At 39.0% G+C, this 26,272-nt stretch overlaps 2 protein-coding genes across 2 annotated transcripts in view; both read right to left on the minus strand.

Annotated features, from left to right (window-relative positions):
• Positions 1-266: 266 nt before the first annotated feature.
• Positions 267-1,303, minus strand: LOC106118941 (inositol monophosphatase 1). Its single transcript, NM_001311902.1, is given in 1 exon segment — positions 267-1,303. A coding segment is annotated over 1 exon segment (822 nt). The 5' UTR covers positions 1,215-1,303; the 3' UTR covers positions 267-392.
• Positions 1,304-3,444: 2,141 nt separating this feature from the next.
• Positions 3,445-26,272, minus strand: part of zip (myosin heavy chain 10) — a 45,032-nt gene continuing 22,204 nt past the window's right edge. The window contains exons 2-27 of the mRNA XM_013313710.1: positions 20,620-20,776; positions 19,129-19,250; positions 17,775-17,798; positions 16,549-16,641; positions 15,469-15,898; positions 13,927-15,266; positions 13,003-13,173; positions 12,494-12,661; positions 12,040-12,186; positions 11,756-11,884; positions 11,426-11,546; positions 10,868-11,101; positions 10,489-10,659; positions 9,215-9,377; positions 8,757-8,895; positions 8,359-8,490; positions 8,093-8,258; positions 7,840-7,943; positions 7,602-7,730; positions 7,103-7,522; positions 6,768-7,022; positions 6,492-6,611; positions 6,232-6,381; positions 5,822-6,004; positions 5,543-5,706; positions 3,445-4,254 (exon numbers count right to left, since the gene is read on the minus strand). Coding sequence (XP_013169164.1) covers positions 4,119-4,254; positions 5,543-5,706; positions 5,822-6,004; positions 6,232-6,381; positions 6,492-6,611; positions 6,768-7,022; positions 7,103-7,522; positions 7,602-7,730; positions 7,840-7,943; positions 8,093-8,258; positions 8,359-8,490; positions 8,757-8,895; positions 9,215-9,377; positions 10,489-10,659; positions 10,868-11,101; positions 11,426-11,546; positions 11,756-11,884; positions 12,040-12,186; positions 12,494-12,661; positions 13,003-13,173; positions 13,927-15,266; positions 15,469-15,898; positions 16,549-16,641; positions 17,775-17,798; positions 19,129-19,250; positions 20,620-20,776 — 5,568 coding nt within the window. The 3' untranslated portion in view covers positions 3,445-4,118. The remainder of the gene's footprint in view (positions 4,255-5,542; positions 5,707-5,821; positions 6,005-6,231; positions 6,382-6,491; positions 6,612-6,767; positions 7,023-7,102; positions 7,523-7,601; positions 7,731-7,839; positions 7,944-8,092; positions 8,259-8,358; positions 8,491-8,756; positions 8,896-9,214; positions 9,378-10,488; positions 10,660-10,867; positions 11,102-11,425; positions 11,547-11,755; positions 11,885-12,039; positions 12,187-12,493; positions 12,662-13,002; positions 13,174-13,926; positions 15,267-15,468; positions 15,899-16,548; positions 16,642-17,774; positions 17,799-19,128; positions 19,251-20,619; positions 20,777-26,272) is intronic.

Consider the following 26,272-nt stretch of genomic DNA (forward strand, 5'->3'; position numbering starts at 1 on the left):
AATAAAGTGAAATAAAATGTGACCTTCTACTTTAGTCAGAGGTCATAAGTAGGCTTGTTTTTATTTTGACCATTGTTTATGTTCCACAAGTGGTCCCATCATTTCTTTATTCATGGAGGCAAGCAAATTTCATTTTAATACACAAAATCTCTTAAGAATGCTCTACCCGAGATTCATACAACACAAAGCCTCAAAGATGGAAATCAAAATTCTCATTTGTATTTTTGCACACATTAAGATAAAATAACTTAAGTAAACTTAACACAGGGAGATAGAGATTATAGAAATTTAATAAGAGGTAATACACAATGTTTACAACATATGACTACATCAAAACACATATAAAATGGAATAATCACTTCCAGTATTTTCTAGAGTGATCTTAACATGGCCTAATCATGATCAGGATAATACTGAGTTAGTTTCTTGCTTAATTCATTAGCGAGTTCTTCGCGGCCGGCGCACAGCATGCGGCGTGAAAGCAAGTTGATGGGCCCACCGCTGGGGTCAATGCAGACACCTCCTGCCTCCTTCACTATCAGGCAGCCAGCAGCTATGTCCCAAATGTGAATGCCGAACTCAAAGTTAGCGTCAGCCCTTCCCTCCGCAACCATGGCCATGTTCAAGGCGGCAGAGCCCAGTGCGCGAATGCCGTGAGCCTGACCCACCATAGTTTTGAAATTTTCAAAAACTACTTTAACCTTTTCCTCGTCGCGACTAGTGCCCGTTTCAAAAGCGACAAGCGCATGACGAAGTTCTTTTACTTTAGACGTATGTATCGGTTCTCCGTTCAAACAGGCGCCTTGGCCTTCCTTCGCAGAGTACAGCTTGTCCATCAACGGGTTGTAAATTATTCCGAGCACCGGCTCCTTGGAAATAAGTAAAGCGAGGGAGATGCAGCTGAAAGGAAACCCATGTACAAAATTCATGGTTCCATCCACTGGATCGATCACCCAGGTTGGGTCATCAGTAAGATTTACTTTGACCCCGCCCGCCACGGACTCTTCTCCGATAAACTTATGAGAAGGATATTGTTTAGAAATGCTGTGTATGATAAAATTTTCAACCATCTTATCGACCTTGGTCACGAAGTCAATGTCGCAGCTCTTTACTTCAAATTCTTCGCAGCCGGATCCATATTGCGTGATGAATCTCCCTGCCTTCCTCACAACCCCCACGGCGACATCGAAGTAATCATTGACTACGTTCCTCATTTTACTGTTATAAAATCTGAACGCCCAACACGTAAATACACTTTTTGCTATTTTTATTTGCGGTGTAATTTTCAAAACACTAATCGATTTGCGTCATACGATAATATTTGACTTTATTGAGTTATGGAAAATCACAGAGTATACGAATTGTCGTTGTCAAAACTCAAGTCCCAAAGAATAAAAAATAGCTGGCAAATGCGATTCGCGTGAAATCCTAGATGGCGCTACATCGCTGATATTATCTACTTTGTGAGTCACTACAGTTTTGAGGCGTTATTAACTTTTCTTCTGTTGTTTTACTAGTTTTAGCATCGGTGTTAAATATTTTAAGAAAAGTAAAAGTCCAATAGTGCTTGGGAGTATTCAGGGGTTTAACAAATAAAACGAATGATCTTAAAAATCATGAAAAATTGTTTAATTGGCATACCAACTGATAACTTGTTACAACCTATGGCCAATTTTACAATTATCAATATTGTTAATAATTAAATATAATATTTATGTAAAATAGGTTTATGCTTCAATGGTTTACTTACATTTAATTTTTTTATATTATTATTCAGAAAAAAAAACTATGTAATAAAAAAGTCGAGGTCATTACAATAATTAAGACTTCGGTATAATAATATAGTTATATAAAAACTTCGCAAAGATACTTTTTCTCATCGAATTGATGGTTTAGGAAACCGATCGGAACGCTTATCCTGTCCGTAGTAAAAAACCTAAGGCCACGATTTATTACTAAATGTCTCACTTATCACTAGAGAAGCAAGCCGAGCGTCGACGTCGACCTTCGCGACAGGCAAGGGCGATACAAGTATGATGAAAGCAAATTTACATTACCACGTCAGCGCGTATTTACATCGGCCACTGACGAATCCGTTCACGGTTACAAGACAAAATCAAATATATAGGTGAAAAATTGTTACAATATCTTATACGGAACTCGTCGGATTTTAAAAAAGAACGATTTTGACACCACAATATCAGTGGTTGCAAATTCGCGACGAATTCCGTTACACCAAAGGCTTATGTCCTTACTTAACTATGAATAAAATTTGTATGGCAACTAAGCGCTCAGTGGTTCACACTGAAATTATTTACATGAATGAATTCTTGTTGGGGTCCGTTTTAACCGAGCATGCTCAGACAAACATAATTCTGCACATGAATTGCGATCGTAAATGTTTATATGTTGGGTGAAATTAAAAAACACATCTGAACATGCTTAATTAAAAAAAAATCAGATGTGAAAATGCTGAACATGGGATATTTTGTATTGTCGCAACACCAGTCTTTATCAACACGAACGTAACCTTTAGGGGTGAACAGAATGGAAAATATATTAAGATGGTATCTAGCAAAATTAACTCAACTTACGTTACCCAAATAAGTTACGTTCAAGTCGCGAAGAAAATGCATCCAAATAGTGAATTCCATTTTGTCACAATGTTATAATACTTTATTTTTTTAATTTTAACACAATATCACCCAATGAGTAATTTAACATCTACCCGATCGACTAAGTCTAGGTAAAAATTCGAAAACTCGATTGTTTAGGAATGTCTCGTTATTAATACTGCTCCAGTGGGAGGCGAGCCGGCGTCTCCAGGCTTCACGCTACCTACTGCAACACGTGACAGCATTGTTTATGGTGATAAAACAATTCTTTATGGTATATTAACTCAAAATATACAAAATTATGACGATTACAACAAAGAAAATATAGGCAGCCAGATAAAATCTTCAACAGTTTTACTTGTAATAGAGAAAAAATAACTATATAACTTTTGAATTAAAAAATAAAAATTGGAAATATTATAATGAATACATAAAAATGCTGCCACAATTAGTAAGTAGTGATAACCGCAGAGTGCACGGTTTGTCTGTTATTTTGGCACATGACACAATCTGATGACACAAAGTGTGGTACCACGTATAATTTAAATGCATTCATATATCCTGAGCACCCACAATTGTCCAGTTACATTGTAAAACATTCTAAAAACTTCATCATCACGTCCAAATTCATAAAATGACACGATTTTCTATAACAATACAAAGCGAAAACTTAACTTTAGTGACATGTAGATTAAAAATTAAATTAAATATTAATATATTGACCCCCATCTGACAACTGACAAACAGATATTTAACATAATCGATTGTACAATTAGAAAAAAAATACGACAACATTACAAACAGATTTTAAGTTTTTTTTCTACAAATTTTCTAGAAATTTCGGCCAGAACTATAAAAAAATAGCGATTTATGTTAATATTGAATATATACAATTGTTAAAACATAATACAGATGCAAAGTTTGACAGAAACAGAGCTTACGACACATATTAAATAATTGGTTAAGTATATAACACCAACATTTCAAATATTGCAAATAACTAAAGAAATATTATACTTAACGTTCTAACGCCACTTTTGGAAAAATTCAGACAGAAAATATCGTAAACCAAATATTTACAAAACTTAAATTTATTTGCAGCATTAATTTTGTGTTTAAGTGAAAAATAATTTTAAGCAATTAAAGTACATATTATAAAAATGATTTTTTTTTTACTTTTTACAAAAGCAAAAACGATACCAAGCGCCTGGTTATAGAAAAATGAAGTAAGTAAACAAACGAAATAAGGATAGGCACACAACTAAATTAAAAACGGAAATTTGTATCGTAAGTTTACTAAATGCCGGTCTGTTAAAAATGTATTGTTATAAAATTATTACTTTAAAAATCCAAATAAAGCGGGCCTAACCTTTAAATATTAAATGCGCAACGGAATAAAAAAATGTCTTGCTTGCAAATAAACTGTAACTTTAGTCATGCGGGCGTGGTTGTGGGCGGGGCTGTGGGCGTGTCTGTGGGCGGGGAGAGGCGGTGTGTGGGCTGTCACTCGACGCTGTTGGTGGTATCGTTGACGTCATCGAAGGACTCGTCCCCGGAGCCAGCGCCGGGCGCCAGAGAGGTGCGTTTCAGTCGTGAAGAAGACGACGCCCCGGACAGACCGATGCCTCCTCCTTGCCGCCTGTGTGTCAATTTGTAATACATTGGTTACAAATTTCTACAATTCTGAATACAAAAACTGACATGTTAACTCTAAGCAACGATGAGTGATGTAGGCTTTCCGTAGAATAAAAACAGATTTTTATTCAATTACTGTCTATAATTTTTTTTATTAAAATAGGGTTACTTCTTAAATCAAGTTATAACATAAATTTCATAGCTTAATTATATATTTTATAAGCATATTATTGTACACATTTTTAATTAAAAGCTTGCATTTATTATTATTATTATTAACATTATTTTAGTGTCAACTTTAGTTCACGGAATTTTGGAAAACATTTATTTTCAATCACTAAAACTGTAAGCTAAAATGTAAAATGACATTTGAGAGATGTGTCGCATGGATCATGCTGTGAAAGCGAATCTTAACTTGTTGATAATGAACATTCGACTGTTGTCCACTGTTGAAGCAAGACAGACAAAAAAAACATAAAATCCCCTAAGCTTCGTTCAAATTCAGCTAATAAAATTAATTTTATAAAAAAAAATTACATGTAAACCATTTGTGTTAATAGAATTAGTAATTAACGTGTTTTTTATGATCGAAAAATTATGTATACTTCTCGAATAATAGAATTTTTTCAGTAAAAAAAAAATGACGTATAATAATTTATTAGCGGAAATGAACCCCGGTCTGCTGCACCCCGGTGCACCCCGTTACCTGTCAGTCGTACGCCGCACCACTACCCACTACCCTCTAGCCACTAGTCTCTAGTCACTAGCGTCTGAGAACGACGGCCTACACAATAAACACTGCTAACATATTTGTCTTACATAATACAAAAAACATGCGACCATAATGTATGGACAATAATTATGTTTTATAGGTTAATATTTTTGCGATCAATTTTAAATAAACGTAAAGTAAAAGTGATGTGTATGAAAAGTGACGTTAAAGTTAGTATCAATGTGATAATTTATTTAAAAACAACAAGATGTTGTGTACCGCAGCTTGAGCCCATCTTTGTATTATATGACAATATATGTTTTGCGTAATGTGGAGCACCGGGACACTATATGTATGTTTTTGTGGGACGGTAAAATTGTATGAACGCTCATAGGAGCATTGCGCAGTTTGTATGACTTGGTGTATGTATGTATGTACGGCAGCTCACCGCAGCTTGTTGCGCAGGTTGTATGACTTGGTGTATGTATGTGTGTATGTATGTACGGCAGCTCACCGCAGCTTGTTGCGCAGGTTGTATGACTTGGTGTATGTATGTGTGTATGTATGTATGGCAGCTCACCGCAGCTTGTTGCGCAGGTTGGAGCACTCGCGCGCGAGGGTCTCGTGCGTCTCGAGCATGTCCTCGAGCTCGCGCTGCGCCTTGCGCTTGCCGACCTTCTCGCGCTGCACCTCCTCCTCCGCCTCGTCCAGCTGCCGCTTCAGCGTCTTCACGCGCGTGTTCATCTGCAGTAATCATTATATAAATAAAACAGGTCCAATCTTAAGTCTGGATATTCCATGGAATTTTGTATGTTCACATCAAAGTGACATAACAGGCTAGGCCTACTGATGTACAGACCTTTTCGATTTGCTCCTTGTACTGGTCGGCGTGGCGGCGCTCCTCGTCCAGCTGCAGCAGCATTTCCTTCATCTTCTTATCCAGCTTGCGCGACGCCTTCTGCTGCGCCAGCCGCTCGCGCGACTCCGCCTCAAGCTGTTCCTCCAGGTTGGACACCTTCAGCTCCAGCGACGTTATCACACCCTGCAAAATCCACATCAAACAACACTACTTGAGTAAGAGTTTTTTTTTTAATTATAATATTTTTTTTAAGATACTGGGCTTATATGCTAGTCTATAGTCATATTGGTTTAATGGTAGAAATGATCTCCATGACCAGGTAATGGGGTGAGACTATGCACATAATCATTGGACTATTGGACACTTTAATTTTAGAGGCGATTTTAGTGTGCAACTGAGCGTCACATCACCTTGGTTTTGGTGCGACCGGCAGTCTCGAGCTCGGCCAGCTTGGCCTTGAGCTCCTTGTTCTGCCGCTCCAGCACCAGCTTGCCGCTCTCCATCTTCTGCGTGGCCGCCTTCTCCGTGCCCAGCTCCATCGTAAGCTGGTCGATTTGGTTCTGCAACGTTAAACGAATTATTATTGTTAGTTTTTACAACGCAATCTTCAAAAAATTAAGGCATATGTACCTCGGGTAAACTTCCGTTATGAAATTGTCATGTGACATACCTGCGACTTCCGCAATCTGTCGTTAAGTATCTCGTTGTTGGACTGCTCCTCGTCCAGGTCCTCCTCCAGCGCTGATATCCTCGCCTCCAGCCGCTTCTTTTCGTCCACTAAACATGTGTTCTGGAATATCCAAATAAATCATATTATTAAAAAATAATTCCACGATAAATCTTAAGACAAGAAAAATGTGTACTACTTTATCGAGACTCCGATTTCGTTTTGTGCCGTGTCGTTTTTTTATAGTTTATTCTAGTATGTCTACTGCTGGAGTCTTACCTTGGCGGCAGCGGCGGCCAGCTCGTCGAGCAGGTCGTCGCGCTCGGCCTCTGCATGCCTGCGCGCGCGCTCTGCGGCGGCCAGCTCCTCGGCGTGCTGCGCGGCGGCTGCTTCCAGCGCCTTGCCGCGCCGCTCAGCCTCGCGCGCCGCACCTGCTGCCTCCTCGCGACCAGCTCGCGCCTCTTCCGCCTCACGCGCCGCCTCCTTCAGCTGCTGTTGCAGCTTCTTCACCTGCTTCGTCGCGTCCTCCTTTACCTGCACAGCAGCACACAGACAGATGTTACAAGTCTGTCTAGACAATAATGTAACGTACGTAGTTAGGGCGGTGAAAGTACCTTGTTGGCGAGGTGCAGGGCCTGTTCGGCGTCCTTGAGGTCGGCTTCGAGCTTCTTACGGTGCGCGGTGGCGGCGGCGCGCTGCTTGCGCTCCTCCTCCAGCTCGGCCTCGAGGTCGCGCAATTGCTTCACGATGCCGCGCCGTTTCTCCTCGCCCTGCTCCTCCTTGGCCTGCAGCTCGCGCTCGAACTGCGCGCGCATGGCCTGCATGTTCACCTCCAGCCGCAGCTTGGCGTCCTCCGTCAGCTGCAGGTCGTCCTCGATCTCCTCGTTCTGCGCCCGCAGCTCCGCCAGCTGCGACTCGAGCGCGCGCTTGGCTCGCTCCAGCTCGTGCACGTTCTTGTCCGCCGTGCCCTGCGTGTTGGCCAGCTCATCCAGCTCCGCCTGCAGCACGCGCTTCGAACGCTCCAGCTCCTCGATCTGAACACAATTTCAAATTATATTAGCCCCATTATATTTGTCCATGGCCTGCTAAAGGCGACATGGTGCTGTACAATACCTTTTCGGCTGCATCATCGAGCTCGCGCGTGAGGCTGAGGACGCGCGTCTCCTTGTCACGAGCATCGCGCTCGGCAGCGTCACGTTCCGCGGCATTGCGTTCTGCCACCGCGCGCTCCTCCGCAACAACCTAAACATAACAACGAGCAATGTTTTAGAATAACATAAATAGGGATTGATTAGAGTAACAACATGTTACACTTAACATTTTGTACAACTAAAACTAAACTGTAGCAGACCTTGTCGAAGCTCTTCTGCTTCTTCTCGAGCTCAAGCACCTTGGCGCGCTGAGCTTCCAGCTCGATGTTGGTATCTTCCAGCTCCGCCTGCACCTTCTTCTTGCCTGCACGAGTAGTATACACAAATTAATACAACAAAACAAGTAAGGCTATTGAAAAGCAAGAAATGGTGGATGATGTCATTAGCACGCACATCGCTTTGACTAGAGATCTGACTGTCAATCGATATGGTTGTGATCAGAAGTATACTAACTCTTGTCGAGTTTGTCGTTGGCCTGCTGCAGCTCGTCGATCTGTCGATGCAGCGCCTCTATGTCCTTGCTGAGCTTCTTACGCTGCTCCTCTAGTGCGGCGGATGTTTCCGCCTCCTCCTCCGCCTTCTTCTTGGCTTCCACCACTTGCTGCGTCAGCGCTGCCACCTGAATAAAGCGAGCAATTAATTTATTGAAATAAATTCATTTTTATTAATTTAGCTTATTATATTATCTATTTTTGCATTATGTATGCATGGATACATACTTGTTTCTCGAGGTTCTTCTTGGCCTCCTCCTCCTCATCTAGCTGGTCGCGCGCCTGTTCCAACTGTTGCTCCACATTGCGCAGTCGCGTCTGAAGCGAAAGCTTCTGCTTCGTCTCCTCCTCCAGCAACGCCTGGCAACCAACATTTTACATATTTCAATTTGCAAGTAACAGCTTAATCTGGGGAATCTATCTTCCCCTTTCTTGAACAGCTGTCTTGGAAGTGATTTGTCTAGGGCGGCAGAAATGTAGCAGGATGCAGACCTTGGGCCACGGAAATATTTGAAAAGACTGATACTTCGAAGGCCCTACGACTTATGGTTCCTCAAAATAACGGCTTACACCTTCCTTTAAGGCTGATAATGCCCCTGCAGAGTGTCAGTGGTGCGTATACAGACCTGTGCCTCCGCGTGCTGGGCGCCGACAGTGGCGGCCTGCTTGAGAGCGGCGGAGGCCTTCAGTTCGGCCTGCTCCAGCTGCTGCAGCGCCTGTTCTGCCTCACCCTGTAGCCGCTGGCATTTTTCCTGCACCTCCGCCCTGATAACACAATACATTTTTATTTGTACGCTTATTCGTCACTAAAAATAAACCAATAGGCATAGTAGCAATGGCTATCAAAATAGTTGTAGTTGTATAATAGTATAAAAAATCAATAAAAAAAATCGTTAATCTTCATCCCCCAACACGTACATAGAAAAAAAAAGGCAGAGAATTCACTATTCTCACTCTCTGTCTCTCCCTCTCTTAAATTTGTAACGACGTAGTAACTCTTTGAATGACCAATAAGAAGATAGATCGATCTGGACAGTACGTCAGTGGGACAATGACAGGTAGATGATGATAGCAACAGTATTACCTGGAGCGGTCGACGTCCTGCAGCTTGGCGGCGAGGTCCGCGAGCTGAGCTTCCGCCTGCTTGCGACGACGCTCGCCCTCGGCGCGTGCCGCCGCCGCGCTCTTCAGCTCGGTCGCCAGGTCGGCGTTCTCCGCCTCCAGCGCCTGCTTCGCCTTCTCCAGCACTGCCCACACACGTACACGTTGACAAAACATACAACAAACGCGTTTAGACTAAGCTATTCATAGCGGATGAAACGATAGAGAGCGTCACACTGTCTAGACATACTATGCCCTTCTTAATCAATTAAACCGTAAACTCGTACCGCAGTACTTACTTAATTACTCATAATTCGTTTTTTCAGCTTTAAAAAACGTAAAAAAATTGTTACAAAAGCTATTATTTTCAAGCATACTGGTGACGTAACGATTGAACTAGTCCCTGTATTGATGGCAATACACGAGTTTCTAGTGAACTATCTACTCCTAAGGGCCGTACTAACAGCTACATTTATCAGTGAGGTCGTCCTTCCTCTCGGGCAGGGATCCGCCCTTGCAGATGTGCTGCCAGTACTCCCGCGTGGAGGTGAAGGCGTTGCCCTCGTCATGTGGCGCGCCCACCGACGACAAGTCAAAGTTGTCGTCCTTCGACAGACCGAACTTCGCATTTTTCTGTCTTCGCTCTTTTACACTACCCATTATCTTTTTGTATTTTATGTTTTTAAATTATACACTAAATCTATAATTAAAATATTAACTCAAAAAAATCCGCATAAATTTTCATAAAAGTTTTGACATTCGAAAAATTTGACATTTCCTGATTGATGTCGATAGATAATTTGAAAATGGAAGCGTCGCGATTATAACACTAACGACTTTTCTAACAATGAGTTTTTATTGAGTTTAAAGATGCTGCAAAAATTAAAGAAAACAGCTCTACTTTTTGATTCAGTTAGATCAGAGATTACATATTCGAGTAGCTTTTTAGCATGGCAAAAATGAAGTGCAAGTAATATAAAAATTGGTAATAAAATATATTACGATATAAAAATATAAACAATGATAGCAACAGTGAACTAGGTATCGCGATTGTAACCATGACTCACCGGCGACTTGCATATCTGCATGCACAAACATAACAAATTGTTAACTTACGATTAATATTTAAATCTAATTATAATAATCAATTGTCACTTTTTACCATTCAGCGTCCACTTACAGACAAATCGGCGTCCACCTGGAGATAACTCGGCGTTTACCTGTTGGACACCGTAAGTCGCCTGTGTTGGTACTGACCTGCTTTAGTTTTCTTGAGCTGCTCGTGCTGCTCGTTAAGTAGCTGCAGCTCCTGCGAGTGCTTGTGGCGCTGCTCGGTGAGGCTGGCCTCGTGCGCCGCCGCCTCCTCCTCCAGGCTGCGCTTCAGCACCGCCACTTCTTGCTCGCGCTTAGAACGCAGCTCTTGTTGTGCTGCACAATACATATACCACAACATTAATTAGGTTGTAACAGTTAGTTTTTTGTTTTTTTTTTTCAAAGAAAAGATTGATTAATGGTTTGAAACCGTGAAATTGCACTAAAATGAAGATTGTCTTAAAACATACACTGTCTCTGTTGTTCCGAAGTGAATGAGAGGGATGACACTATGTTGTTTTACAAATGTTTCGTGTGTACTGACCGGCGGTGGTATCGAGCGAGTCTAGAAGTTCACTCTTGAGAGCTTCCAGCTCCTCGTTGAGGTCTCTCCTCAGCTTCTCGGCTTTGGTGCGGGCGTTGCGCTCCGCCTCGAGGTCCTCGTGTGCGTCAGCGAGCGCGGACTCGGCCTCGCGCGCCGCCTTCTGTGCTGCAGCTCGCAGCGCGCCCTCTTCGTCCAGCCGGCTCTGTGCTGCTGCCAGGTCCTCTTCTCGCTTGCCTGCAAACATATTCAAACTAAATTTAGACCTACTGACACAGGTATAGGAATATAAACTTCTGTAGAATAAACGAATAACATCAAATGCTGTCTTCTGAGCATAATTGGTAGTCAATGAACTCGAACTATATCAAATTTATTTTGGATCTTGAATAATTTTTGCTGTCAATTTGGTCAATCGAATAATTTTTCATACGCTCTTTCATAATATAGTTATACAAAAATTCGGATCAGATATTGATTTTTGCAGTAAGCTACTGCTGTGTGCTGTTTGCAGTCACAGTTGTATAATTCAATAGAATATAGTGTGTGACGTGTACTGACTGAGGACGATCTGCAGCTCCTCCAGCTGCGCCTTGCGCTCGGCGAGCTGCTCGCGCACGTCCTGCAGCTCCGTCTCCAGCTTGCGCTTGGCGCGGTCCACCTCCTGCCGCAGCTGGTGGTCCTGCACTCACACAACACATACACATCACCGACTGACACACACAGTCCTCTTATGGCCACTCTCAACTTGTATTATAATACTGCTATAGTTCTAGTTAAACCCACAAACTATGAAATTATATCAATTCTTCAACCGTTAAGACTTTATGAAAGCCATGTCTTGGCCAAATAACTTTTCTTTATTTAAACAAAATAAACTAAATCACGCACCTTGAGCAATTTCTCTTCGAGTTCCGCAATGGCGGACTCCTGCTTCGTCTTCAGCTTGCTGAGGTGTTTAGCCTTCTCCTCTTCCTCCGCCAGCGCTTGCGACAAGTCCGTTGCGCGCTCCTCCAAAATCTAGAAAAATATTTACAAAAAAAAACTTGAATTACAAAAAGATAACAAAAGCATATAGAAGAGAGTATTTACTTATTGGTACCAAATTCTTGGTGTTATCTTATATTTACTAGATAGTAGTTAGATACAAAATTTCTATCAGATATGCATTGTACCTTCTTCTCCTTGAGCAGCTTCTGGTTGGTGTCGTCGCTGAGCGCCAGGTCCTCCTCCAGTTTCTTCAGCTTGGCGTCGCACTGGACGCGCTCCAGTTGCAGCTTCTGCCGCGCCGCCTCCTCCTCTTCAAGCTGCTCCTCCAGGTCCTGGAAAGAGAGGTAGACAAAACTATATCACATTGCGCCAAGAAATTTTTTCTGTGTTTTTACAAATGATAAATAAACGCTTCGTTTTTCAAAAATGAATATAAAACTCAAGATATTTCAACCACAACTTAATGTATACATAAGTTCCAGAGTTTAAGAAGTGAAAATATTGTCAATTGAGTTCCAAATCGAGCGGAACCAGAATATGGTAAACTTCACCTATTTTGTGTCCATAACTTAAACCTATTAGAAACCAACAATAAAACTGAAGCGGGTTTCTTCATCAGTATAGATATCATGTAGGTACCTGTATATTGAGCTGCAGGCGCTTCTTCTCCTGCTGCAGCGCGTTGCAGCGCTCCTCCTCCTCCTCGATGCGGCCCTCCAGGTCGTGCAGCAGCTCCTCCAGCTCCTGCTTCCTGGCAGCCGCGCGCGCCCGGCTCTCCTCCGCCTCCGCGCACAGCTCCAACTCAGCCTGCACATAAACATCACAAGATATTTATATACTGTACTCTGACGGCTGATTTTTTAAGAACCCTCATTCAACTATAGAGATTACAGTATGTTTTAAATGGAAATTTTGGTCTCAGAAACTCACAATAAATCTAATCTTTTTTATATTGATTGCCAAAAGTCGTTTCAGCGACGCAGAGTAATTTAAACAACAAATATACTTGTTTTATAATATCTTTTTTTTTTGTTATTATTAATTTGATCACATCTATAACATTGTTATGTTTATTTGTATGTTTGTTTATATCCACAAATATCTTGTTCCCGTAGACCTCAAAGCGGTATATCTACATGAATGTTGACCTGCAATTGTTCGGCGAGCTGCGTCTTCTCCTGGTTGGCGGTCTGGTACTTCTGCTCGTACTCCTGGCACCGCTTCATCTGGTTCTCCAGCTTGTCCCTGATCTGCCGGAGTTCGTCCTCCTTCTGCGTCAGCTTCTCCTCCTGCTTCGTCACTTCCAGAAGTGGCTTCACCTGGAATTATAAACAACACGCTTAGTACCATATGTGTACAAAATTTGAAATTAATGTTCCTAATTGATTTTTACCTTTAGTTAAAAGCATTATCAGTTCTTTACAACAAAGTTGATATTTAATAGAATGTCGCATAACAGGAAAATAACTAAAGTAATTTGATTGTTCATTAAACTGTAATTTGTAGTTAATTTAAACTCGCATTAAAAAAATGACTTTCAGATTTTAAATGATGTTTCATGTTTGTAGTCAGAAAAATGTATTGTAAAAATAAAAGAACACGAATTATTCGTGTTCTTTTATTTTTACAATATAACGAAAAATCATAGCATAATTGTGAAATAAAATGCCTTGATAAATAATTTTATTATTCCATTACAAACATTTTTCATAGGTGTTTGATTTTGTTAATTTCCAATTATTTAAAGTATTAATATTATTATTATATGATACAAAGGCCAAATTAAACACGACCCCATCTGTTCGTTCAGCAAACAGTTGCATAACTCTGTGGTGAACAATTTAACAATAGAAATAGTTGACCGGCGCGCACAAAGGCCGCGGGTTATATTATCAAAACACGGACGATTTATTACAACATTTATATAAATAATTCGATGACCTGTCCCTATGTTTTGAATAATTTCACTGATAACTTTGAATGTTCATATACGTTGATCAAGAGTAGCCATTTTGGTTCGATAAAAGCCTACAAAATTGTAACATAGCGCACATAACAGATTTAGTACTAACCTTAATGTACAGTCGCCACCACTGCCAGTTCCTCAGCTTGAGGTATGCGGCGCAGTTCCTCTGGATGATACGAATAGCATTCAGCTGCTGGAGCCGCTTCTGGTAGTTCCTGCGGGCGAGGTAGCCGCGACAGAACGCCTGGAAGTTCACTATCAGATCCGTTATCTTGTAGTCGCGCTCCTCCTCCAGGTGAGCCAGCACGCCCGCCCTGAAGAAGATCTTCGACTGTCCGACACGGTACAGGTTGTGGTCCAGCTCCAACGCCTCGATCATCCGCTCGCAGGCCTTCTTCCCGTCCATGAATCCCTTGGGGATGATGTTCGGAGTGAGCAGCTCGTAGCGCTGCCTGAACTCCTGGAAGGGTATCCTGTTGGGGAAGCCCTGCCTGCATATCCTGATGCCCTCAAGCACACCGTTGCACCTCAGCTGGTCCAGCACCAGGGGGGCCTCGATCTTGCCCGCCTTCTTCTCGTGATTCGGAATGATACATCGCACGAAGTTCGGGTTCGTATTCCGCAGCGTGGCCATCAACTTCGTCAGCTGCTCCTTGTACAGCTGCGAGACTGTCCGGAACATTCCCTTGCGAGTCCTGGCGCCGAACTGCGTGTCGGTCATCGCTTGCTGCGCCATGCCCACTATTTCGGCGTCCTTCCAGATGTGACACACGAAGGGGTCCTGCGACGACTGGAGCAGAGAAACAACGTTCTCGTTCAGAGGGTCCATGTTTTTCATCAACCACTGAGACGCTGAGTAGTCCACTTTACCCGCGTAGTGAATTATGGCGAAGTCTGCGATACCTCTGAAGTCCGTCTTCATGAACTTCGGATGAACGGAATGGGCCAACACGAGTTTTTCCACGAAACTTTTGTCTGTGGCCTTAGGGAACCAGCACTCCTCGTCAAGCAGGGCCATGATACCCATCGGTTTGTCGATTAAATCGATCGTCGGTTGCAAATCGAGTCCGAAGTCGATGAACTTCCATTCGATTCCTTCCCTTTGGTACTCCTCCTGTTCCAATATGAACATCGTGTGGTTGAAGAGCTGCTGCAGCTTCTCGTTGGTGTAGTTGATGCAAAGCTGCTCGAAGGAGTTGAGCTCGAAGATTTCAAAACCGGCCATATCGAGGATACCGATGAACGATGCCCCTTGCCTCTTCGTCCTGTCCAGGGACCTGTTGATTCTATTGACCAGCCACCTGAAGAGGCGCTCGTAGCACGCCTTGCCGATCGCTTCCACCGAGAACTCGACTTGTTCTTTTGTCTGGGCTTTAGTCACGAAGTCGCGGCCGACCTTGATACGTGGTTTTAGGAATGCTTTCGTCATTTCTGTTACTGAAAGACCTGGAAATCGAGTGGAAGCTCATGTTAGATGTAGATCGAAGACTTCGTTATAGGGTTCATTTTCTAACTTTGAAGGTCTAACGAAAGAACAGAAATATAGACGTAAAAGTTTCAACAAAAGATAAACTAGAAAAGCTTTTGGTTTAGTTTTTTGGGATTCAAATCATATTGAGTACAATTTTATGAGGTAAAATATACTTACCAAGCAAATGTGCGATCTTCTGAGCGACCGTGTTATCGGGCAGCGTGGCTTGATCCGAATTCCTCTCCTGCTTAAACTGCATGGAACCGAACAGTAGAACCGCGGAGACTATTCTGAAGATGGAATTAAAGTCTTCCATGTTCATGCCCATTATATTCATTGATTTGATCGTGGCCTGGAATTCCGCGGCATCATCTATTCCGGGGACGGGCAACGAGCCATTGGTGAGGAAGGGATAGTTCTTAGGATCTTCCAGAATGTATTCGGCCTTCTGCTGCGGCGTCGCTCCGACGAGCAGCTGGTAGAAGATGTGGAATGTGCGTTCATCTTTCGCCTGTCTGATAGCTCTTGATTTCTCCAACAAGTAAGTCTCGATGTTCGCACCGGCAATGTATCCGGATGCGTCGAAGTTAATTCTAATGAATTTACCCTGGAATATGAAATGTTTATTTAATTCCTATGAACCTACGTTTAATTCGAAACAAATCTGTTGATTTAAATATACAAAAATATTACAATATCTAAATACCTTAACAGAAACAATTCTAACACAAAGCTTTTACAAGCAATTTTCTCGCATCTATCAGAGGCTTGGTATTTTTGGCACTATACCAAAGCAATTTTCCTTTTAGTTACTACAGTATGTACATTTAATTATGAGGCGGTTAGCGTTGACAGGCATTTATAATCAGCCCCTCATAGGACAATGAGTTCCACCCACATATTTGGTAGAACATTTAATTTTTTCGCAAAATGTCGCTCCATGTACATTAGTAATTACATCTTTATATTTTAAAGACAAGAATTGGAAACAATATACTATCTTTGAGTTAAATGCATAAAGTAAAGTGAAAGTGTAGCCAACATGCTAAAGACACAGATTCGATTTTTGAATTTTAATATATTTTGGCTGTCTGTTTCACATCCTTCGATGTTATCGCGTAAAGGTTATTCCGGACATAAGAAGGGCAACCAAAGGGCTTGTCAGTGTGCAAATATTGCACATTTACCTTTTAAAGTATTGTGTATTGTAAAACATATAAAGTGAAGTTCGTATATTTTATCGATATTTATACTTACAAATCTCGATGAGTTGTCGTTTTTGACTGTCTTCGCGTTACCAAAAGCTTCCAAAATTGGATTAGCTTGCAGCAATTGTTGCTCCAACTCGCCCTAGAAGTCATAAAATATTTTTATTGATAAAAATAAACACTCAAGTTTGTCCTTATATAATAAGCAAAAGCAATAATTTTAATCTCTATTGGACAAAGTTTATTAAAAAAAAAACTATTCTTTTATTTTTAAACATCGATATGGTAATTTAAATTGCCTCTTGTGCGATATATTTTTCATTAGTGATGTGAAGTGAATGTTATTGTTATTTATCGATATTTACCTCGAATGTTGGTCCATTGCTCTTTAATTGTTAGCGTGAAAAATGATATTTAGAGTTAATGGTACTAATGAAAATGTCTTACGATAAATATGACTTCGGAACGTGATGAGTTGTGTGAAGCATGCAAGTTAAAATTAAATTTACAAAATCTATTAGTATCATCACAGCCGGGTAGAAATGATGCAAGGACAAATTAAGTTAGAGGAAATACGATTTTGTTTTCAGTATTTGTGTTTTTCTTGTGATAAGAAAATAATTTAAATTGAAAACTTTTGTAACTGATCGACGTGCAGTTCCATCATTTGTGTTAAACCAGTGTACAGTCGGGGGAAAAACCATTATGTTACAAAAACTGGTAAAAAAGGATAGAGCATTAGAACAGCATCTATCTCGCTTACTCACTGAACAAGTGATAAATGGCAAGAGTTGATGTCATTAATTACTAATAGTAAAACAATGCGAATGATAACGCTTATCAAAACAAGTAGATTATATAAAATTGAGACCTAGTTCTTTGTCTTATTTTCCCTACTCGTAAATTAATAAACAGTCAAATGTCTTCCACAAAAGTATTTAAAACCTCAGTTTTCTAACATTAAATTATGACAAAGAAAATGAATAAATCAAAACAATGCCAAGGATAGATTGTGGTCAAAGATTTAAATTAATCATGTTATTAAAAAACGAATTTATGTACATGATGTTACTTCCAAGAAACATGAACAAACAATCCCAGTGTGATTTATCGTATCAAAAACAAAACATGGTTAGTGTTAACTTCGCGGTATATTTATCCAAACATTTGTTGGAGCAAAGGTTTGACAAACGTTTGGATGATATATGCGTCGCCAATGTTTGTCAATTTTGCAAGCAAGCGATGATTTTTTTTTTTGTTTTCATTAAAACTTACAATAATCAACTGCGGCGAAGGTCCCTGTAGTCATCGACAGCCGGTGCGGAAGAGAGTGGAAAAAATAAAAAAAATATTACAACAGCACATCGTGGAAGAAAATAGTTTGGTACATTTTTGTTACCCTAGTACAAAAATAGACCAAAGTGCAATCCTTTGATTTCAATGAACAGATCCTTGAATAACATTTATGTACAAAGGTCAAACATTTTTCATAACTTCAATTTTAAACTTATATTAGAATTTGCATTTATCTATGAAAAGGATCTATACATTTTCACCTTCATAGTTAAAGACACACACATAGACGGAAATGTACCTTATATTGTTGTCTCACTCACTCACCTTGAAAACAATGAGATAACAATATGGTTCAAGACCGTCAGTTACTCATAGAACATCATTTTGATACAGTATTTATTTTAACGACTTTAAAAAATTAAAGACAATTTATCTATAAAATTTAGAACAGTAACAAGTATAGGAAAAGTTTTAAAAAAGGTTCAAACAGTAAAACCCGTGCTAAACTACAGGAAGGAAATTGTGAAATTTTCTATTAGCACCTTTTCTAGCTCTACATCGTTTTAATGTGTTTATTTAATTACATTAACACAAACTAATTTGGATCATTAACCTAGATTACAAAAATTACCTTATAAGGAATTTTTTAGTGAAAACGTAACGAACTTTGCTGCCATATATGTACAGAACGAGGTAATTTGTCGTGAGTCATCGTGTTTAATAATGGTTAATATTAAATGTGCTAAGACCACACCCTGAGCACACTCATCGCTCTGTTTATAGTAACAAGGCTAGGCCACATTGTCAGCGAAAACTAAGCGAGTACGATTCATAGCAAAGTAATATTAACATCTTTATTCGTATATTTTTTAAGTATTAAAATAGCTTTGTATTCATAGTTAAAAATTTTATAGAATAATAATCGGAAATTACATTTACTTTTTATTTATGAGTAAAGGAACATGATTTAATACGGTAGCTATAAAATATCTTTAAGTGTACGAATACCTTTAGAGTTTTTAGTAGCTTTTTTTATTCTAAACGAGTACGAGACGTTATATAAAATTGGTAAAGTCTTAGCTGATGATTCCTACGGGTTGACAATGCTGGCGTTACTGAAAATCGGGGTATAATCTTACCCGACTTCGGTAGTCGAACCGATAAAGAAAGCGCTTCCAAAATCAAAACAAAAGAGAACTGTTAAAAAAGAAATAAAAAACCAACCAACGGTAATCTAAAATCTGGTCCGATAAAAACGTTCCATTTTTGAAATCATAAAACAAAAATGTTCCAAATTTAAAAATTAAAAATAAAACAGCAAAAAAAATCTTACCGCTCCGGAGCCCTTTGGCTTAGAGGCGGCGACGTAGGCAAGGTACTGTATCACCTTCTTGGTGTTTTCAGTCTTACCCGCGCCCGACTCTCCCGTACAGAGGATCGACTGATCCTCGCGATCTGCGAACAATACATAATACTAGAAACATGGGACTGGGGCTAAATGTGAGTTGCATATTCTTTATGATAGATTCTTTAGAGGATATGTCAGTGTATATTGGTCAAATGCAGCATGTAATCATTAAGGAAAGCTATTTTGCGTGTCGCCGGATGCCTAGCGCTTTTGCTGCGTCTTTGTTTACTTTGATTATCTCTACGCAATGCTGCAATAAAGACCCACTACTTTGTATTAGGGTTGTCGCAATTCTTAAAATCCTTTTTTTTGTAAATGGTAATATTGTCATCCCTGTTCATTCATCACAATAAGTGTACAATGATTAATTGCTCTTAAAACGAGTGATTGTTCCGAACCTAAATCTTTACATATCAAATATTAAGTGTCAACATCCATTCTGTTACTATTAGTAGATAGTAGACATTGTAACGTACATTTATAAAAATTATACATAAAAAACTGAAGCATATTGCTTTACGAATTTGCAATTTGATGTGTTTTGTGGACTGTAGCACGATACTTATTAGATTCGACGATTATTCACATATTATTAATGCATTTCTTATTGCGTTTATTCTTTCGAGAGGTTAATTTTTACTGCAATGTTGGACAACCCTAACAATCCAGTGCACTCATTGTCATGGCATGTTGGCCAGTACCGCAGTGACCATAGCATAGGTACATTAATTCCTATGCAACAATATGCCTAGTCCTGTCCACCTACATGCAAATAATACACCTTTGTACCCAACCGAAGGCTGTACGCCATTCGCATCACAACGAGCGGAATTCACTATTTTCTAAGACTTCTATGTTTAATTAATCGTCTGTTTATCGTTAAATGACGTATTTAATATACTTCGACGGATGTTCATGTGGACGTTAAAACTGAAAATCTGTTTAATAAAATCTTTCTAGTCGAGGAAGACAAAATAATATACATGCTATTAGTTTTAGTTATCTTAGTAACAAAAATTGTATTAAAACAAATTAAATATGTTTATAATGAAAGAATGCATCACTAGCTCGTTAAGATAAGAGACAAAGTTCCGTAACGTCCATTAGACTAATCGCCCACTAATGGCTCGCGATACTACAACTACGTTTTTTGTTGAGATGTAGCAACGATATTAGTCCATCCATTATTCTATAGCGCTTTTATACCATCACCGCTCGAGATTATTTAGCTTACAAACAATCTAGCTACTAGCTCGCATGATTTATAAAGTGGTCACATGAATTCGCGTTAATAGCGAAGCGACCACTGCCCATAGGCGTCCACATTGTCGTTAAATTTACGTAAGATAAGATATATGGAATGATAATTTATTCCCATTACTATCACTGTGTCACTGTCTTTAGGGATGTATTTACCTTGCAGCATAGAACGATAAGCGGTGTCTGTGATGGCGAAGACGTGTGGCGGGACTTCATGCCTCTTGATGCCTTTGTACCGCTCCATTATCTTCTCCGTGTAGATCGGCAACTTCTTGTATGGATTCACCACCACGCAGAAAAGCCCCGAGTACGTCTGCAAGAAAAAAGACATATCTTAGTACAAGTTTAAGCTATATCTTGGAATATAACTTACTCATATAAAATAGATTGATTTATATTAATTAATTAAATTGATAATAGGTTTAATTATAGAACTCCCTCTTTGCTATGATTTCATACAATATGCTCAGTAAGCTTGAAATGAAACAATTAATTTACATTACAAGTAAGGCTGAAAAGAAAGTTTTTAATCAACGGTGAAGACAAGTAAAAAGGTACAACGGTTCACCATTGTCAATATTCCCCTTAGAGAAATGTCGTAACCAGTGATTGGTGATTGGTTACGGCCCTCACGACTAGGGTATCCCCTTGTCACGGTGGCGACACGACCTTCATCAATAGACCCAAGATTAATGGACCTCTATTACTTGCTTAGTTGTTTCCACGCCGGTATAACCTGACAAATTATGTTACGCCTATTATTTAGTTAATTGTTTTTCGTACTATTCATGACAAATAGAGTTACATAGAAACAACAGACGTAACTGTTTTCATCGGATGTATCGAAACATATGTGAAGTTATAACAAGTATAAATAAGATAGTGAATTCAATTTCACTATCAGCATGCGAGCAGCAAACACAAAGATCCAGGTCAAGAATACATACCAATAAATTGTCAATAAAATCATAACGCAAACAAGCAATTAGCGTATAACATACTGCGGCCTGTATAATTGTGGACTCGATGATACAGAGTTAAAGGCTTGAAGATGCCGCCACTTTACATGTGATCCGGGCATTTTATCACATTTTTAAATTTTATAGTAGCTTGCCTTCGATTGAATGAGAAGCGTAGTTTTAAACCAACTTAATAGATCAAAATAAATTAAGTTAAATCGATTAATATGTTTTATCATTTCTTAGAATTCGTAGTCTTTATTTTTCAGTTGTTTTGCAAACATAATATACTATGCTTTTAAAGACTCGTTAGCAAACACTTAAATGAGTTAATGTCTAGAGATGGTATGTAAACATAGGCGCGCGTTTATCAGTGCGGCGACATCAAAGCTAACGTTATCCGCAGCGATTACCGGCGATGCTTTGAATCAATTTGCGTTTCAAACTGCAGTTAGATGCATGTCGCTAATCTCTTGTCAGTAACCCTGGTTTAGGGGGTCAAGCAAATATAGTTTATATCTCATACCTTACGAATGTACAAGGAACATAGTTAAATAAAACGCAAGTATAAACACACGGGAAAAGCATGAGTATAGTTTAAACAATCATAACATTTTCCTAAGATATCATATATTTTACAGTCTTATTTAAATATGCGAGAAAAAGGACAAATGGTGATAAAAATGACCTTCTTATAATATTCCGTTTCCACCGTCGAATTGCTCGTACGCAAATATAATGCCATCTCTTTTATTCCCTTTGAATAAAACGGGGATAACCATATATTAACTAATTGTATATTGGTCGTTACAATTACGTCAACATTGTCCAGGGATGCGAATGCTCAATTATTCTCGCAACAGACGTGCCTGTAATGACGCAACCCACTAGAACACAAGAACCTGACCCGGCCGCATTCTGAACCGCGCCGCAGCCCGATTTGGTTTCGCTCCTTGTACGAACCACCCTAATTGGTAACATGCTTTATGTTTTTTGTGGCACGTACATAGAATTTCTAGGAGGTTTCTCATTAGTATATCAAAAAACTTGCACACGTTACCACAATTATTTCTACATGATAGTTAAGTAATCAATAAATAATCTTACTAATATCATAAATACGAATGTTTTAATCGATGGATGGATGTTTGTCAGAAGGTATCTCCCGTACAGCTGCATAGATCTCACTGAAATTTGGCATACATGTAGAACATACCTTAGAAGAATACATCGTATGGACAAAGTCACGGTCGACGGCTAGTTATTAATATGCATTATATTTACTCTACACAAGGAAAATATAGCAGAACTGATTTCTGAGAGTAAGAACAAAACTTGAAGTAAAGAAATCGACCTCTATGTTAAATCTGCCTTCGGTCAGAACTTGAATAAATTGGTCCGTCTTCCGAAGTTAAAGAGCCATAGTATTTTAGTTTCCAAAGTTTGTAAAATATCCTTCGCATTGTCTCGCGTGGTATTCTCATGAGTCATTGGCGGTATCGCGGCTGAGTCTTTGTGCTCGCACAGCTGATTACACAAGGCGCGAGACAAGTCATTATAAACTTAATTTACTTACAATAAAGAGTTAACTTTCTTACTATCCTCAAAATCGATGTAAAAGGTTTACAAAACTGGGTAAAAGATGAAAATATGATTTAACTATTGCTATTAGTGACTGATCTTTATGAAAAATTTATTCGAATGATTTTTTCTAACAAAATAATATATCGTCTCATTTCGCTTACAATAATGACAACAACGTTTGTTATGGATTTAAGCAATCGTCAGGATTACTTATATCAGTATCAGTTAAATTAGTACAATGGAATATGCAATACGTAATACATAATATTACGCATAACATACGTATGTCGCATTTAAGACTTCGTGAACTATTTAACTATATTTTTAATTGTAATATTAAAAAATACATAAAAAAAACTTAGTCATCGCTTTATCTGTATAACTAAACATTCAATTTCTGATTCATATATTTATGGGTTTAGTGAGTTAACATGATATAAATTAAACTGTGTGTGAATACACCCTTAGAAATAATATTTAAATTAACACGTGAATTGCGTGACGTCATCTGATAGTACATAAAGTCTACCTTACACGATTCATAGAATGAATCCTCTTGGCTGATTTCCAGGTGCTGTACTCAATCGATATAAGTTACATGGAAAATGATGCCAAGAGCACTTGAATCAATTGTGGATGGCAACCTTGCCGCACAGCTGACAAGATTCACAAGCAACATAACAGCCTACGAAAAAATCATGAAATCATGCCAATGTTGGATGTATGGATTGTTTGAAGGTATCTCCAGAACCGCTATACGGATCTCGCTGAAATTTGGCACAGATGTAAAACATAGTCTAGAAGAACACGTAGACTACTAATTAAGTTTTTTTAATTCCGCTATGCGACAGTTTATCAATTTGATTTTCTATTAGGAAATTAGCTTTATTAAAGGAAGAAGAAAGAAAGGAGATATTTAGACAAATAAGTAACAACTAATGTGTACAATTTCATGTCAATCTACATTTTTTCACGTTTCACAATCAACAAGAGAGCATTGAAAGTGTTTCCACGTAACGCACGAGGTTATCGTTATCAATCGCCGTAAACAGTGACACTTTTACTGCATTGTAATAAGGTTTATAATAGCATAGCAACATGTAAAGTGAGTCAGCGTAGTTATGGGGTGCGTGTAGTTATCCCATATTTGGTAATTTGAAGGCTCGCAGATAGAGCGATAATGCGCAATGTAATAGCGCACTATACATGGTGAGTATTTTTTGTTTTGGCTTACGCGATGCAAACTTCTTTTGATATTGAGAAATCTTGTCAAACCAATGACCTGATAATGACTCTGTAGTGCGAATTAATGATATTTAAAACACATCCTTTTATGTTCGAATAACTTACTTCATAGAATTGAAATAAACGATCGCCTTACATTTTTAGAGTGTTGGTGGCTCAGTAGCTAATCAGTTGACTTTTCGTTGACAAATCCTTGGTTCCAATCCCACCGTGTACCTATGTGTTTTTCGAATTTCGATTTGAATATGTACATTTATCCAACGTTCTTACGGTAACCGAAAAACATCGTGATGCAACCATCTGACACCAAATTTCAAAGATATGTTTGAAGTCAACCAACACGCACTGTGCCAGCGTCTATGGCCTAGTCACACCTAACTTAAGGTAGACTCCGAGCCCATCAGTGCAGACATATAGTGAGCTGATGATGATAACATTTTTAAAGTATTATTGTTTTGTTAACGGGCAACACCAATAAGTGAAAGGTTAACATTTAACTACGAAAATGTCAACAATCTGATCGTTTACCATATAGGGATAAATGAGTACGATTGGTACATTAAAAATATAGCCTGAAATAAATGAAATACAACATCGTGTTTTTCATTGACCTCCTTTTACTTACTTTGAAGGGCTTACGTGTTTTATACGAGGTTTATCAAATGTATAAGTTTTGTAATAAATTTCCAATCGTAATGGCTTAGTGTAAGCACGTTCAGTTTTAGTCTGATGAAAGTCTAGGTTCAATCCCAGGGAAAAATCTAACATTTTTTGTCATTTTAAAAATTAGTTAAAGCGGAGTACATTTTTTTTTATTAAAAAGTAAATGTTGATGGAATTTGAAAAAATACGACATCGATGTATGAGAAATATGTTTTATACCTAGGTACTAATATATTAAAAACTTACGAAAATTCGTTAGTATTGTTATGGTGTAGGGATAATGCGAGTGTCGAGACTCATTAGTTTGTTTATCCAACAAGAAACCTACGCATTACGTAAATGGATTCTAAAATGTCTCTGCCACTGATATTCCCAAACATTTTAGAGACGTGAAATGAAAAAACCATAAAGTTAATTTAACAGACGCTTCTTCTATTTCTTCAGATCCGTATAAATAGATTTTTTTATCACAGATTCATTTAATATCATAAACATTTTACTGCTGAAAAAAACTTGGAAAAAATAAGTTTTTTCGAAACTTACAAGTACGTTTTTTTTTCACAGATTCATACAAGCCATTCTGCTTCATCATTGAATAGGCCTAACAATGTAGTAAATATTTTAAATTCATTATAAAATGTCCACAGGTTGAGAACCTCTGTTTCCCCCCAATGCCCACTGCATTGAATCATCAGTAAACATTAAATCTAAGTACGCACTATCGCCCACGAAACCAACCAAATTAACAAAACAAACACACCATTTATTTTTATCGTCCATTGTAGATTTTAAATGCTCACAATATTCCAGACTTGTAGGCATTTTCGAGAAAGTTTTATGTGATTTTGCATGTTTGACTACCTTAAGAAAAGTTTAGACAAAGAAATCAATCAGGTTTTACAGAACATTTTTCGCTTGTAACAGAGAAAAGGCTAGAGAATCGTAACGGAAACGCAGCGGACACGCTACGATACAGCATCCTGCAGTGCGGTTGAACGCCCTGCGATACTGCAATCACTAATTGTTGCAACTCATTCCGATAGACGCGGCCTTCGGAAACGGAGCCACATACCACGAGAGGACATTGATAAACATACACATTTCTACTTTTACTGCATAGTAAAGAACTTACTCTTTACAACTAATCTTACTAAAAATGTTTAGATGGATGGATGGATGTTTGTTAGACGGTACCTCCAAAACAGCTCAACTCGATGTTTGGCATAGATGTAGAGCATATTCAGGAAAAACATAGGCAACTGATTAAGCTTATCAGTAATTCAGACATGTATTATTTCAATTAACTTATCTATGATGTACCATTGGTATGCCGCTTAATTACTCAACATTGAGGAACT

This window comes from Papilio xuthus, unplaced genomic scaffold (assembly GCF_000836235.2).
Source record: "Papilio xuthus unplaced genomic scaffold, Pxut_1.1 DF827542.1, whole genome shotgun sequence".
Lineage (NCBI taxonomy): Eukaryota > Metazoa > Arthropoda > Insecta > Lepidoptera > Papilionidae > Papilio > Papilio xuthus.